This window comes from Alosa sapidissima, chromosome 13, assembly GCF_018492685.1.
Source record: "Alosa sapidissima isolate fAloSap1 chromosome 13, fAloSap1.pri, whole genome shotgun sequence".
In the NCBI taxonomy this organism is placed as follows: domain Eukaryota; kingdom Metazoa; phylum Chordata; class Actinopteri; order Clupeiformes; family Clupeidae; genus Alosa; species Alosa sapidissima.
Window position 1 is genome coordinate 29,012,413 of NC_055969.1, and position 16,834 is coordinate 29,029,246.

Below are 16,834 nucleotides of genomic sequence, written 5' to 3' on the forward strand. Positions count from 1 at the left end.
CTCTTCCTTTCCCCCCAGTTTCTTTTCTTTCTTTTTCGCCGCGAATGAACACAGATAAGAATGAGTTGCCAGGATTAGGAAGAGATGCTGTTTGTCGAGGGCACAATATGAGTGTTGTTGTCCTGCGTTTAGTTAGTGTTGGGGGTGTAATGGGACCCTTTTAGCCGTGTTGTGCTCGGCCTTCGGTGATGAGGCAGTGGGGGGGCTTGGCATCTTCTGCCCTAACTGCTGTAATTGGTGTATCCCCTTTAAAGAGTGCCTGGGTTTCTTCTGCCCAGTTTGAAAATTGAATTGTCATAGCTGTGTTTTTTTCACAGATATGCATGTCAGGTGGGCTCCTCAGCCCAGTGCTCTTAACTGCAGCCTGTGTCCTGCAGAGTCTCTGCTCCTTCATGTGCTCAGCTCAAGTGTGCCTGTTTTAAAATCCACAAAGTGTGTTTGACAACCGGCTGTGGTTTTACGCATCATCTTGGATCAATGCTCTCTCTCTCTCTCCCTCTCTCTCTCCTCTCTCTCTCTCTCTCTCTCTCTCTCTCTCTCTCTCTCTCTGTTTCTCTCTCTCTGAGTGACTGTGTCTGCTGATGATGTGAGCTGTCGTCACAGCTGTGGGCAGGTCTGCTGCGGTGTTTGGTTGCTACACATGACATGAGGTGGTGTGGGCCAGGCAGCTACACGTGTTTCTTCAGGGGGAAGGGGGGGGTGAAGGGGACCTTGTTTTGATCAACAAGCTGCATTATGGGGTATACCGTGTAATGACATACATTGTTTGTTTGTTTTTTTACTTCTGTGGGGGCCTAGTAAGCTACTCTTGCACTGGAAACATATTGGTTTATATTTATCTGTCCTATTCATGGCCCATTCGAGTTGTGAGACTATCACAGGTTATTTTTGTCTCATTCACTGTCTATGCCATCAGGGTGTTCCTCAGGTGACGTAGAGGAGGATGGTCACACACTCATCATGGCCACTGCCAGTGCATCCCACTGGCTAAATCAGGCGCTTGACAACCAATTGAGCAGCTTCAGATGACTTTGGGTGCTGTGGGCGTCGCGCTCTGTGAAAAGGCAGTGCCTGAATGGCTCAGCGTTGAGAAGTGCGTATCGGCAGAGCAGTAAGTGGCGTGGGCGGCCTGTGAGGGAGCGCTGAGCGAGGCGCTGTCTGAAGGACTCCACTTTGGTCTCGCTTAAAAAGAGGCTCCGCGATGCGCTGTCTGGAGGACTAACGGCAATGCAGCGCGTGTGTGTGTAGTGTGTTTGTGAGTGTGTGTTTGTTTGTGAACGAGTGATTGTGCGCTCACTGTATCTGTGTGAGAGAAACGGAGACTTTGGGGCTCTGTCCGACTGCACCCACCCGGTCCAAGCGCACCTCACGTGCCTCCATCAGTTCACCCTGTAGCAGCTGGCAACCGAGCGAGGAGGCTGTGATGGGCTGAGGTGCCCGCTTGTCTGCCAAGAGTATTAATGGCACCCGTGATTCATGACTTGAGGACCCCCCATCACCACCCCCTCCACCCTCCATTCCGGCGGCTGACGGCAGCTCTGCCTTGCTCAGCTTCACCGCGCTGATACACCACTGAGAGCCTCTGGGCCGCCATGGCAACATTAGCAAGGATCTTTGTTGCGCACTATTGTTTTTCTTTTTTCAGAGATTGCCTTCCATTTGTCTTTGATTTGTTGCTTTCATCCCGTATAGACAGTGTCTGTGTCTGTGTCTGTGTGTGTGTGTGAATGAATGTGTTTGTGAATGTGTGTGTCTGTGTGTCTCTGTGTGTGTGTGTCTCTGTGTGTGTGTGTGTGTGTGTGTGTGTGTGTGTGTGTGTGTGTGTGTGTGTGTGTGTGTGTGTGTGTGTGTGCGCACGCTCCCAACCAGACTGCCCTGCTCTAAGGAGCTTTGCGCCATCTTGATGACGTGTCCATGTGGCCTCCTCCCCGCTGGAGGGGAAAAACAGATGGAGGTTTCCAGGCCGACATCATTTCCCCCCAGTGCAGATCAATAAAAGTGTTTTGTTGGTGTGCGATTGTGTGAGCCCAGTCGGAGAGAGGCCGCGTGGGCAGAGGTCTGCTCGCTCATAGCTGCGCCACTGTGTCTTCGGCTGGCTGGAGGGAGGAAACACCAACGCCTCATCCAATCCATATTCTCTGTGTGTTCCAATTTTTGTACCACTGTGTACTGTTGAAACAGTGGTAGAAAACTACGGCTCAGACCTTGAGTCCATCGTCCTTTTTCATTCACTCTCGATCTTTCTCTGTCTCTCGATCTTTCTCTCTTCCTTCTCATCATCTCTCTCTCTCTTTCTCTCTCTCCTGCTTCCTTCTCTCCATATCTCTCTCCGTCTCCCGGAGCAGAGCGAGGAATTGGAGTGCTTCAGACTTCACAGAGGAAGTGCTCTGGTGAAATCAGCAGAGCCCCTAATCTCGTTAAGCCTCGCCAGCGCTGTTCTGTAAACATCAGAGTGCTCCGCGTGCAGCGCTGCGCCGCCACGGCAACGCTGGGAGGAGTTCAGCCACCCAAACCCTCGCTTTTCAGACGGCCGTGGAGCCCATTTCAACACTCTTCCCCCCAACGGTCAGACGCACTTTCACTGCCCCGGGACTCCAGGGTAACAGGTTGCGCCTTGTTGCCACTTAGAAAGGCGAATAGCGGCAGTTGGCCAGTGTTCGCAAAAGAGCCCTCCGCAGTCACCTTTGCTGTACCCTCACAGGATGGTACAAGGCACCTGTGCCGCCCCAGAGAGGCCAGGTGGAAAACACAGCTACGGATAGGCTGGCCACACTGTCCGCTCGCTCCCTGCGGGACCTCACATAGTCCTGCCTCTGGACAAGCCTTTTTTTTTTGGACCACGAGTCCCAGAAATCAGATTATTCAAATGTGTGTATTCGAGGCAGCTGCAGAGAAGAGAACATTGCTGCGACCTTGCCAGTCAGACAGCAAAAGCTGCCTCCGAGTCGTCCATCTCCGTCTGACAGACGACGAGGTAGTCCGTCTGCTCGGCTGATTGGATGGAGGGCGATTGGCAGCGGACTAAATGACGGATAGTGTACCATTTTGCCAACATTCTCTTTCTGCTGGCTAAAAGCCCACAGTGACCTTCAACAACAATGGCGCCTTCCATCAAGTAGTCCCAGGTTAGCGTGACACTTATGTTTTTGTGGCTTAAAGAACAGACAGAAGTAGTAGGATTGTGTGTGTGTGTGGGGTGGGGGTGGGGGTGAGGGTGGGGAGGGGAGGGGGGGGCATATGCATGCACTGCAAAGTTGCACTTCTAGATTTCCATTTCTACTTTTGGACTCAGAGTTCTGATGCTGAACTTTTGAACTCCCTGCACAGAACTGCATGTATAAATGCATTACATCTGGAAAAATGATTTCATCTTTGTTTAAACATCAAAGATCCTTGACCTGGTGGTCATATTTTCCTGTGGGCAACCAGGTACATGAAACTCTCTTCCCCCACACCCCCCCTACCCCTTCTAACACCCACCCCCACCTCTGACCCTTCCCACCTCGCTCTGCCCGATTTTCATGTGGGTGCCAGCATTTCTGGATTACACTGATCTGAGGTCAGTTTTGTCATCTCTTGCTGTAAGGTTATCAGGGTGCAAACACAGTGCTGATCTGAGATCAGCTGTCAGAGCCTGAGCGGTAACTGTAGGTGAGTGACGGCTGCTAGGATGGCACCCCAGGGAATTTAATGGGCGGCTGTCCAAGAAAGCATGGCAAGGTCCCCAGTAACAAGCAACAGGTGGAAATTGAAGAATTACTACCTGTCATTCCTAACAGCCTTCTATGTAATTAGTGTGAGTTAAAAATACCCTCACGTTCTGAGTCCTGAGCTGAACTGGATATCGGAGCTGCTCCTGCTGTTACAGTGTATCTTCCGCCCTTTCAGTCTGCCTTCATAGTCTTCTGCTGACATGTGTGGTCACCTGGTTTAAGGAGAGCGCTGGAATATAAGCACAGAGTGGGATTTCGCATTGGGGCTGTTGTTTTTTATTGTGAGATGAGCAACGGAGTTGCAAACGGAACGGAGTTGCAACGGAGGAACTGTGTGTGTGTGTGTGTGTGTGTGACAGTGATTGGCATACATGAGGGAGATAATGTGTGTGTTTGGGAGATAGAGGGAGGATGCAGTGCTGCAGGCAGTGGACTGTGAGCTTGTTGCAGATGAGTGAGTAGTGATTGCCATGCTCTCCCCTGCTCTGCTCTGCTCTGTTCTGCTCTGCTCTCCCCTGCCTCTGCACTGCTCTGCTCTGCTCTGCTCTGCTCTCCCCCTGCTCTGCTCTGCTCTGTTCTGCTCTGCTCTCCCCTGCTCTGCTCTGCTCTGTTCTGTTCTGCTCTCCCCTGCTCTGCTCTGCTCTGTTCTGCTCTGCTCTCCCCTGCTCTGCTCTGCTCTGTTCTGTTCTGCTCTCCCCTGCTCTGCTCTCCCCTGCTCTCCCCTGCTCTGCTCTGCTCTGCTCTGCTCTCCCCTGCTCTCCTCTCCCCTGCTCTCCCCTGCTCTGCTCTCCCCTGCTCTGCTCTGCTCTCCTCTCCCCTGCTCTGCTCTGCTCTCCTCTCCCCTGCTCTGCTCTGCTCTCCTATCCCCTGCTCTGCTCTGCTCTCCTCTCCCCTGCTCTGCTCTGCTCTGCTCTGCTCTGCTCTCCCCTGCTCTGCTCTGCTCTCCCCTGCTCTGCTCTCCTCGCTGCCTCTTTCTCTGAACGCTGCTGCACCAGCGGCACCAGGCCACCTCTCTCATTCTCACTCCTGCAGCGCTGCTCTTTCTTTCTTCTGTCTACCCCCTCCCTGCTTTTGCTCCTCTCTCTCTCTCCCTTTCTCTCTCTCTCACCCTCCTCTATCTCTCTCTCTTGCTCTCTCTCTCTCCCTCTCTCTCTCTCTCTCCCCTCCTCTCTCTCTCTCTCTCCTCTCTCTCTCTCTCTCTCATTTCCATTTTCCTCTGTTTTTTTCTCCCACGTTTTGCCTTTAGCATCTTCTGCTCTCTGCAATTTTTCTCTCTCTCATCTCATCTCCCAGTCTTGTTTGTTCTATCGTTCCCCAACTCTTATTTATCTCCTTTTCCTCCCCCGTCTCCATTTTCTATTTGCCCTCTCTGTCTTCTGTCTTTCTTTCTCTCTCTCTCTCTCTCCTCCACTTTCCTCCTCTCCCTCCTTAAATCTTTTCCTCTCTGTTTCTCCTCCTTCCTCCCTAGCTGCTGCTGATGGCTGTATTATGAGCTGTGCCTGAGGGTTCTCTCAGTGCAGCCAGCCTGTCCGTCATGTGGCTGCCGCACGAGTGCTGCTTCTGCTACTACGGGTTTCTCTCCCTCCCAGAAGCTCTAGTGGATGGGTGTGTTCTCTCCATACCAGAACTAGAGTAGATATGTGTATGTGTGTGTATGAGTCACCTTCGTAGAGATACAGTAGATGCTTGTATTCGTTCCATCCCAGACCTAGATGGGTTTATTTTTTGCACCAGAGATGCTATGGATCTGTTTTGTTTGTTGATGTGTGTTTGTTTGTTTGTTTTTAACTTGACAGTGCTGCTACAGATGCTCTTCCAAGGTGTTGACAGCAGGGTAGTTGTCACCATACCTACCTTGATCATAATTACTGCCTTTGCGGTATTTCTGTGCCAATTTCAGTCAAAACTTTTAGTCTGTGTGCTTACCTGTCAGCAGATCCTTCCAAAAATGAATTTTATCAGCATGTTTTATGGATGCAAAAAAGCTCCCCCACTCGGTTGATCCCCCTACCTGGAATTGGAGGCGTCACACAAAGTGTTGTCAGTTTTGTTTGCACTCCCTAGAGAACCTGTTTGTTCAGGCTGACAGCTGCATGAGCGCAGCGTTCTGGAGGGGGCTGCAGCGGAGAAGACAACGGCGCTGAGCAGAAGGCTCTGTGGAAATGTGCATTTAGCCCATTTACTCCTGAAATGCCTGCTAAAAACGCCTATAGAATCCTATGGCATTCTAGGACTAAATAACCTTATTTCCTGAGGGTTTTCTGAAAAAATACTAAGAATTGTCAACGTCTACCATAACCTTACTATAAAAGCCTCTGTACACCTAGAAACATGAAATAAAAAGCATGCTGCGCTACGCAGCGACCAGCGGGAGAGTCAATGCTGCGCTATGCAGCAACAGGCGGGAGATGGAATGTTGCGTCGTGCAGCATCCAGCACGAATGGGTTAAAGGCTTTATGTGATGTACACAGGCAGCAAGCCAAAACCAGTCTGAAATAAAAACATTTTTGTACTCATCATAGTGGCCATAGTGGCTACTGTGGTTCAGATACGCCCCCCCCCCCCCCAAATCACGCAACTACAGAGGGTATTGGGCTATAGGTTCTGACCACCTGCTGGAGGTTTCTGACCACACACCCCTTACTCCAACTGCCCAGTCTGGCCATGCTGAGTGTCACCTCAGGAGTGCCATGTTCTCCCCCTGTAGGGCCACCCTCCTGTGGATTTTACCCAGCTTATAATGAAGCTTAGATGGATCAGGAGAGGGAGCTCCTAGGCCCTGTCGCCCACCATGAGGCTGAGGGCTGCAGGTCCGTCCTATCCGCTGGTCAGCAGCGCTTCAATGGTCCACTACAGGCCCATGCCCTCTCACGTTCACCAGGCCTCTGTGAGATCCAGCGGCGCAGAGACAAACATGTTTAGTCAGCTGTACACTAGGGTACAGCAGTCAGGTCAGACACACACTGTGTTTGTGGGCTATGAGTAACCCTGTGTGTGTGTGTGTGTGTGCGCGTGTGTGCGTGCGTCTGTGAGAGTGTGAGGAGGATGGGATAATAGCTCCAAGAACATTATAATTCCTCTTCTGATTCCATGTGTCGGCCACTGGGATAAGTGATTAAATGGAAAATCCATTATGAGTGACCACTCTCTCCTCGGCCACCGCGACATGCCAAAGAGCCCCAATTTTGAGGAGATGCCAGACAGCGTGAGACACAGTTTCTCTTCTTCTGTCTCTCTGAAGATGGCCATCATCTCCTCCTTTAAGCTTGTTTCTGTGTGAATCGTAGCATTACCTCTGCCTAAATAAGGCTAGCATTGTTGTTACAGTGTTTTGTTCAGCTCACAAAATGGTGGCAAGCAATCCCGCACTGAATCTCCTCTGATGGGAAAGGGAGTTGCACAGATCCATCTCCAGCTGTACCATGATCAGCTTTCTGTGAGAGCCTGAAGCCAAGATCTGTGTTAGCCAAGTCGTGCAAAGCACCAAAGAACCAAAACAACGTGTGTCTCCCCCCCCCCCCCCCCTCTCTCTCTCTCTCTCTCTCTCTCTCTCTCTCTCTCTCTCTCTCTCTCTCTCTCTCTCTCTCTCTCTCTCTCTCTCTCTCTCTCTCTCTCTCTCTCTCTGCTTTAAATCTGACAAGCTAAAAATCCTTTTTTTTTAATTAATTGAATTAGCCACATCTGGACTTCCTGCTGTTTTCATGGCCGCTCTATCTCTTGCTTTTTCTCTCTTCCTTATCAGCCCTAAGCTCTGATCCTGACTCAGTTGTTTGAAAGCAGCACCTTGGATCTGAAGCGACAGCGTTGGGAGGGCTGTTCCCCACCCCTCCTCCCTCCCATTGCCCAAACACACACACACACACACACACACACACACACTCCCTGCCTGAGGTCTGCAGAGTAGTAGACGCATCAGCATTTCAGCCGCAGAAAGCCAGCACGCTTCCTCTGGGCCGAATCTCTATTTTTTTTTTTCCATTATTATTGTGTTCCTCTGCGCCTCAGCACTTTCCCTCCGGCAGAGAATGAGATGGCTAGTGCTAACCGCGCTAACGTAAGGCGGGAAGCGACCGGCGATGAGGGGAAAAGAGCCCCGAGGAGTAACACATTTAGAGCCGCAGTGTGGCAGTCGCACATTAACACCAGCCTAGTGCAGGAAACTGGCAGTAATGGAGTTAATGTGTCCGCATGCATATATAACATTTCCTCTTATGAGACAGGGTGGCCATAGCTGTGGGGTGCAGGACAGAGATTGATTCCCCCTCCGCCTTTTCCCATGAATGACTTCCTCTTGGCTTATCCCTCCTTGACTAATACATGAGGGAGTCTTGATTTTCTCTCTCTCTCTCTCTCTCTCTCTCTCTCTCTCTCTCTCTCTCTCTCTCTCTCTATAAAAAATGATTTTTATTTGCCGAGTTGCAGGGGGGGTTTATGGTGTGGCCAGAAATTGCTTTTTTAATTTGCCCTTTGGGTTATGGCCCAGAGAACTGACTCATGTCACAAGTCGCAACCAAGCCTTAATTAGCGCCGCTGTCAGCTACAAATGGTTATTTTAAGGACCAAAGTTTGGCATCAATTTAACTGCAGCATGTGCTATTTGGGCTACTGAATGCTTGGCCTTTATCTCATAGTGGCCATGTACTGTTGGGAAGTGTGTGGTTAACGCACTGACCGAAGCTGATTGTTTGTTTCTGATTGTTCTCTTTAAGACCATAAATCTCAAGGAGTGTTGCTGAATCTTTGTCAGCTGCAATTTGTTTTACAAATTGCTGGCTAATAGGAAATGCTAATCATAAGTCTGCAAAATCACACATGTCTAGAAGATTCTGGCAAAACAATAAAAAGAGAAAAAGCCACCAGAGAAACAGCCAACTGCATGACTCACAATTTGATCAGCTACGAAGCAACACAAATATGTATGAACCTTTATCTTTTTAGGATTGCAAATCATTGCTTCTCCTCGTATGCTTTCTCTCCCTGTTTTTTTTAGTAGGTCATGTAAAAACAACAGACGCACATGACGCCCCATACTCTTGCCTTTAATCTCCAGCAGAATTGAAGCTTTATTCCCGCATTTACAAGCATCTCAGACACACTGTTTACGCTCAGGAACACAGTGGCCAAGAGACTGCTCTGCTTGGCATGCCAAACACACCACACACACACACCACACACACACACACACACACACCACACACACACACACACACACACACACACACTGACTCACACCTCCTCTTCAAAAGAATTTGCTCTAATCACAGACAACAGAGGAGATGAACAGCGCTTTCTGTTGTTTGATATAATAAATACAAAATACAAAAATCAATTGCTCTAGTATTTTCTCAAAGAATTGCTCAAATCTAGTATCTCTCCTCATCTAATCCTAAAGTGCTCCCATCAAGCCGACTTGACTTGATCAATACATCAGTCAGTGCGAGTTTTTTAAAATGTATATTCGGCAAAGAGAGACCGAGATCTTTCGGCACGCCATCAAAGCTCCTCAGCAACTCAAAAACGTTGAGTTGACAGCCCCCCTCCCCCCCACCCCCGCACCCAAAAAATATTGTCACATTGTCTTCCCGCATGATTTTTATTCACACAAAAAAATGTCTTGTTTGACGAAAAAAAAGGTCTTTAACTCTTGTCAGGCAGTTGGAGTTTGTCAGAATGCTCTGTGTTTGGAGAAGAGATGGGTATCTGTGATGTAGCTGCACTGGCACATCTGTCTTGTCTTTCCTGAGTCATGCTATCTTCTCGGTGGTATGGTGGTTCAGCGTTCAGTGATGTCTTTTTAATGCCTGTCAGACCATTTCATCATATTAAAGATGTCTAATTAGTGCTGTTAATGTAAAAACGTACTGATGTCTCTCTCTCCTCTCTTTCTTTCTTTTCCCTTCTATCTTCCCCTCTCTCTCACTCTTCTCACAGATCGGTGGCTGCAGGCCTGAACTCTCCTGCAAAGACCAACTCCATGGAAAAAAAGCTTCATCTAAAAAGCAAAGAACTACAAGAAACACAAGACAAATGTCACAAGGTATGATGGCATTTGTGTGTGTCTGTATGTGGGTGTTCAGTTATCCTTAGGGGACAACTTTGGACATTTTTCCTCTATTAAAATGGTTAATATATTATTAATATCTTCAGTTAAGGAGAAGTTAATGGGGTCCTCAACCTGACTGACTTTCATAGCAGGCTTCTTATCTTGTTAGCCAGCTTTAATTAATGGCCTTTGTTAATTAATTTAACAAGCCAGGCAATTGTCAAAAAAAATAGCAAAGAGCTTTTTTTTTTTTTTACGTTGTCTTGTCAACTGGGTTTGAGAGCGTGGCTGTAAAAAGCATTTAGATTGGGTGCTTGTGTTTGTGGCCTACCAGATGGAGCAGGAGATCTCGCGGTTTCAGCGTAAGATGACGGACTTGGAGTCGGTCCTTCAGCAGAAGGACGTGGAGCTCAAGGCCTCCGAGACTCAACGCAGTATCCTGGAGCAAGACCTCGCCACCTACATTACAGAATGCAGCGTGAGTTAGAGTGCTCGAGTCGGGAGAACCCCCCATTCTGGGCCTGTGCGATTCTTTTGAGGTTGCATTGGCTCTTCCGTCCCATGTGTACTAAACAAGAATGAAAAACGCTGGGCGCTTTTGAACCCTGCTTGTCTCTGTGGGCAAAAATGTGTATTTGAGCAAAATGTATGTGGGCAAAAATTACGATTCATCAAAAATTAATGACACAGAATTTCGAAGTACTTTGTAATATGAGTGTGTGCGTGTGTGTGTAGAGTCTGAAGCGCAGCTTGGAGCAGGCGCGGGTGGAGGTTTCTCAAGAGGATGACAAGGCTCTGCAGCTGCTGCATGACATCCGCGAGCAGAGCAGCAAGCTGCAGGAGATCAAGGAGCAGGTGCTGACACACACACACACACACACACACACACACATCAGGAAACATAGCATAATTGCAGTTCTAAGAAACCTGTCATGAATTCTCTAAACACAACATACTTTGGATAATATACTCTTATACTAGTGATGAATATATTTTCTTGTTTATCTTGTTATACAAAAGAATCACCAAACAACAAACCAATCAACATAGTTACCGGGATGCGTAATTCATAACACATACAACATCACTTCCAACTAGTAGTGACAGGCGTCAGGAATTAGCATATCGTTGGTATTAAAGCCCTGTGCTTATCTGGGTAATCCCTGCCCGCTCACTGCTGTAGCTGATGGAGGGAATGCTAATCTCCTCACCTCAATTCCCTCTCAGGTCTCACTAATTCCCTCTTCAATTTGTCTCAATGCCACTCGAACACAGCCAGATGACTAATACAACAAATTACTGGTTTCATCTCAGTCAGAGCATAATACTGGAAAGAATATATCGAAATATCCAGTATATGATTCATTGTTGCCAGGTAAGCTGAGATAGCTTGGCTACTGTAGCTATAACCGTTGACTAAGTGAACAAAGTGTTTGCTTTTGCTTTGCTCTCATGTTTCTATAGCCATCTACACAAAATATTTTGATATAACCGTGTGATGCTGTATCTCTCTTCAGAAGTAAGCTATATATGTGAAGGTTAGCTATATTTTTTTGTTCCGTATGTAATGTGTTTTGGTTCCAAAGGGGTAAAAGGTCTTCCCCAGTTTCTCCCAACTATTTTTGTTGGAAGGAATTACTCTGAATCGAAATGTCAGACTTTGGCCTGAAAGCCTTTTTCAGTATCCAGAAGTGGTCCAGACAGGGCTGTGGGTGATGTATTCAGAACTGTCGTATGGATTTTCTGTTCATTTCCTTGAGTGCAACCAATTAGAATGGACCTAAGCCCAACCCTCCAGCAACATTCAGTGCAAACTTAGACATACGCACATGCACACATACACACACACACGCACCTGCACACCCACACACACCCACATATACACACACACACATCAAAACACACACACACACACACTAAACCTTAACATCTCTTCTCTTCTGTTATGTTCTTTTACACACACACACACCAGTCAGCCTGAAGCAATCTGCAGTCATCATCACACTGGATATAATCGTGTGTGTGTGTGTGTGTTACTGGACTGAAGGGCAAGTAGAGTTGTAGGTTGCAAAGCTGAACATGCTTACTCTCTGCCCCAGACTCGTACACTTCTGCCCTCTCTGTCTTCACGTTCTGCGCCAACGGATCGATGGCGCTGAATCAGCAGCCATGCCAGAGTTGTTATTTTGCCAGGAACACCAACCTTTAACTTTGTTATGAGGCAATTTACATGCAGACACACACACACACACACACACACACACACAGAGAGAGACACACACACACAGGCACCTAGGTATGACAATGTTATGAATATAATACACAATAATGAGGGTTAGATTTACAGTTTGTTCTGTATTATGTTCTTGGAGTAACCTAGACTGAGACCGCCTTAGGCACAAACCAACAGCAAGGCAAGTTATCAGCAACTGTCCTCCCCTCCCAGTACAGTGTTAGTAGATTCTAGTGGCGTTATGGCTCCTGTATTCTATTCATTATGAGTATCTAACAGTAGCCTTAGCCATGGGGAGAAAATGGGGAGGGGAATCGGCATGTGGTTGCCTGCTGTGTGTTTTGGCAAACTTAGTTAATCTATGATAATCTGATGCAGAATAGAAGTAAAAATGACATTCATTTGGCCTTCATGAAATGGCATAGCAATCATTTCAAAACTTACATCAGCGTTAGTAGTGCAGAAAAACTGCTCATTCATCCTGAGAGGTGTACTGCTGAGCTCTGCTCTACTGGTCATATTACTTTATGTGGAAAATATTTAATTTAAACATGCACTTTATATTACAGGATGTTATTTATCGAGCTGACTTTTTATCCTGCCCGTTATCTTTTAATGTGATTGTGTGAATTTATGTGACGCCGTTTAATTATAATTCTGCATGGTAAATGGATTGAGAACTTTCTCTTCACGTTCTGCCCTTGAGACAGAAGAGGGAGAGATAGAGAGAGGGAGAGAGGGAGAGAGAGGAAATGGAGGACTGACTCATTTTGGGCTTGAAGTCATGGTCTCCATCTCCAAGGAAACCAGTCATATCTGACGGCAGTAGTGGCAGTGGGAAGGATGTGAGGAGGGGGATGGAGAGTGGCAAACGCCCCCACCTACCCCACCCTCATCCACCGCCACACTGATTGAAAATGTCACAACCACAAGTATGCCTGCTTAGAGGAATCATTTACCTGTGCCATGATAGTGGCAATCCCTCAAACACGTCATATAAATACACACAGACATACACACACTCTACAAACACACGTAGATGTACATAGATGCTTCGGTTTCTTGGCCATGTCTCATAGACATGCAACCAGATGTCCTGTAGTCATAGCAACAGGAGGTGTTTTCCCGGCTTCCACCCCCACCATCACCCACCCTTTACACCTTCTAAATGAACGCGCCTCTGCCGATCCACACAGATCCATGGCAGCTCCGCACCGATGCACAGCAATCAATAGCAATCCAGTCTCCTCTGCTGCTCCGCCACACACAGCCCTACCTGTCCACATCGATCTGACAGAGATCAGCGGCCTATGTATAGCCCCTCGGACTGCTATTTCACTCACTCTCGCTCTTTCTCTCTCTCTCTCTCTCTCTCTCTTTCTCTCACACACACACACACACGCTCATGGCCAGGATGGTTTCCCCTGAGTCCTCGTCACCACCACATCAGCCCCCAGGGCAGATGGGCGATCTGCTCTCATACGTTTGGCTGGTGGGGACGGCAGCCACTCACTAAAGAATATTGCTAAACACACACACACACACACACACACACACACACTAGGCAAGGGATTCAGTCCATGTCACACATTGGCAGTAATCACTCATTGGGTTGTGATTTTCAGCTCCTACCCTCGATGGTAATGTATTTTTAATGAGAGCCGCAAGCTTTGACCCCCGGCCACACACACACACTCACAGTCCCACATAGGCTCACGACGTGGGTGTGTGTTCCACAGTGAGAATCCCATCGTATCGAGCTTACAGATGAGGGAGCTGGATGCGCTCCAGTGACCAGTGGCAGTGGCATGTTGGGAGGGGAGTGTCTGGCTCCGTGCTGCTGCGTGTGCACTGGCGTGCCGCCGCTGCGCATATGAAGCAGCCCGCTCCAGAGGGGCTCCGTTTCAGTGCACAAAATGAAGTCGTTGCGCTGCGAGAAGTGCATATGACAGAGCTAATGTAGCTAGCTTTTCCAAGCGCTGCGGTATCTCACAGCCCGGATTATGGTGTTAGTGCTCTTCTAGACATTTCTCTTTTCAGACCTTGAAACCATTCCATTCATGTTTCATGTCGCTTTCATTTTACATCCTTTTTTTCTGGATCATTCTCTTTCTCAGTAGGACTGCTCCCTCCAAAACCTCTTAGCGCCTTTTTTTTCTTTTTCCACCCCCTTTCTTTCTCTCTCTCTCTCTCTCTCTCTCTCTCTCTCTCCCCCCCCCCCCCCCCCTCTCTCTCTCACTCTCTCTCTCTCGCTGACACATGCTGTATGCTGTACGCTCGCACATGCTCAGTGGAGGGGCGGTGCGCTTCATCCCAGCATGCTCCCAGGCTTAAGTGATTTCTCTCTGCGGTCGTGGAGGTTTAGTGGCTGTGATTGATGCTGCGTTGGATGGGGCGGTGTGGTTGAGGGACTCCCCGCTGAGACCCACCTTACTCCCCTCCACCTGAGCGCTCTGTATTACCGCAGCCATCTGATCCCAGTCAGTCAGTGCCCAGTCCACTCCTGTGGCTTTTGTATCAGTGGCTCCTGTGTAACTGAGATGGATAAAACTCGGCACGGGCAGCAGAACCAGCTCTTGGTCCTAGTCCATGGCCGTGCTGAATTCCAGAGATTCACCACTAATAATGCTGTGAAGGCCAGGATGTGTTTGCAGCAAATTGACTGAACAGTATCCAATTCAACGACAGTGTCCATGATCTAAACTGACTTATTTCCTGTAGCTCTCCAGTTTGTAATGCTGAATATGTATAAGAGGTGTCACATATTTTATTCCCCGGAGTTCAGTGCTCTGGTACACAGTATGCGAGCACCAGAGCTAGTCACAGCTTCACAAGAACTACATCATAGCCATAAATTAGTGTGTGTGTGTGTGTGTGTGTGCGCAGTTGTGCCTGCTATAAATATCTAAATGTGCTGATGCAAAGCAGTGCTACAGACTGCTGTAGTCTTAACTGCTCTTGAATGTGAATGAGCTGGCGTGACGTATGAGAGGGGGAGCGGCGTGGCATTTGGAGACGGTCTGTGTGTATGTGTGTAAAGCTTGACCTGTGCAAATGGGCCCTTGTAAAGCTGACCTCTCCACCAGCTTTATTGATTCGGGTATTTTTAGCCTCCTCGCATCCTTGCTGTTGAGTCACAGTGAACCCCGGCGGGTATTAATAAAAGAGGAAATCCATTTGACTCGGGGCCCCCTTCCCCCAGGAGTGACTTTTAACTCGCTCTGCTTTTTTTTTTTTTTTTTTTTTTTTTTAGTTTTCAAAGCGTAGTGGAGCAGAGACTTTCTTAGCACTACCCCCTCATGTCACTGCAGCTGTATGACTAACTCTGAACTTTCTCCTTTCACTCACATCTCTTCTCTTCTCTTCTCTTCTCTTCTCTTCTCTTCTCTTCTCTTCTCTTCTCTTCTCTTCTCTCCTCTCCTGAGTCGTCTGTACCTGTGATCTGGGAGTGAGTCAGTGAGCCAGTCACTCAGAAGTCACTTTCCACCGGCTGTCGGAGGAGCGGAGGGGGGGGGGGGGGTTTGGTGCTGGCTGGCTGGCTGGCGGGTTATTGCAGGAAGGTGCCGTCGCGCCTCTAATTGAAGTTTTAATGAAAGGCTAACGATGAGTGATGCGGGTGAGGAGCCCCCAGCCGCTCGTCCCAACACCCGCACATCTCACATCCCCGTCTCCCCATCAGCCTGGCCTCCGGAGAGGGACAAAAAGAGAGGGAGATGAGTAGGAGAGAAAAGAGAGGGAGATGGGCGAAGAGGCAGCTTATGATGGCTGATGAGATTATCTTTCACCTCTTGGGCCAGCTCAGTTTAACACCGAGCTCCTCGCACTTAGTCCCCAGTGCACAGGGAATATTTGTTCATGAGTGTGGGAAGAGTAATCACCGCTATCTGATCACGTCCCTAATATATCTGCCTATCAGCATCCCCTGCTGTAGCTGTGTTTAAACTGTGCGACTCGGCCTCGCCACCGAACAACATTTTTAGTCACTCTGAAGCTTGCATCGTTCCTCACAGCAACAAACCTGAGCACTGTGTAATCCACGCGCAGTGTGGGCCGGCGGCCACCTCAGCTGCTGTTAAATATGGATGCTATATATAAATATACGAGGGGCTGTTACAGTGCAATTAACCTCTGGCGGCGCCCACTGTCTTCTCTGCGAGGACCTCGTGCCCTTTAAACTCCTGCGCAGTTAAAGGAGTGTGGGATGTAATTGACTGGCCTAACCTGACTGGCCTAACCTGACTTTAAGCTGGATAAGCCTGCAGTGTAGCGACTTCAAATTAGACTTGTGTCAGGGACACGTCATGCTGGCTTTTACACTCTTGATGAGCGCAGTCACTCAGAAGAATTTGTCATGGGCTGTTTGCACTTGGAAGGCTTCAGTCAAGTCTTAATGCCTTGTGTAATAGTCCCTTTTAGCCCTAAGGCATACCTGTAATTTATTTTTATTTTTTTCATCTCGATGTCTCGATGGGTAACGTGACAACATGGATAAGATTGTCCCTCCGTGCTTGCCGTACTGTAGGAGTACCACGCCCAGCTGGAGGAGATGCAGGTGACCATCCGGCAGCTGGAGGAGGACCTGTCGGCGGCGCGGCGCCGCAGTGACCTGTACGAGTCCGAGCTCCGCGAATCCCGGCAGACCAGCGAGGAGCTCAAGAGGAAGGCAGCAGACTACCAGCAGAGGATCCAGAAGGTCTGCCCATCTCTCCTGTGTCATTTTCTGCCTGTCTCACTCTCTCTGTCTGTCTGTCTGTCTGTCTGTCTGTCTGTCTATCTCTCTCTGTCTGTCTATCTCTGTCTGTCTATCTCTCTCTCTCTCTGTCTATCTCTGTCTATCTATCTCT

General features: G+C 48.5%; 1 protein-coding gene across 1 annotated transcript in view; it reads left to right on the forward strand.

Annotated features, from left to right (window-relative positions):
- cita (citron rho-interacting serine/threonine kinase a) overlaps positions 1 to 16,834 on the forward strand; it is a 71,704-nt gene that overhangs the window by 19,563 nt on the left and 35,307 nt on the right. The window contains 4 exon segments of the mRNA XM_042060035.1: positions 9,646 to 9,751; positions 10,092 to 10,235; positions 10,493 to 10,612; positions 16,513 to 16,683. Coding sequence (XP_041915969.1) covers positions 9,646 to 9,751; positions 10,092 to 10,235; positions 10,493 to 10,612; positions 16,513 to 16,683 — 541 coding nt within the window.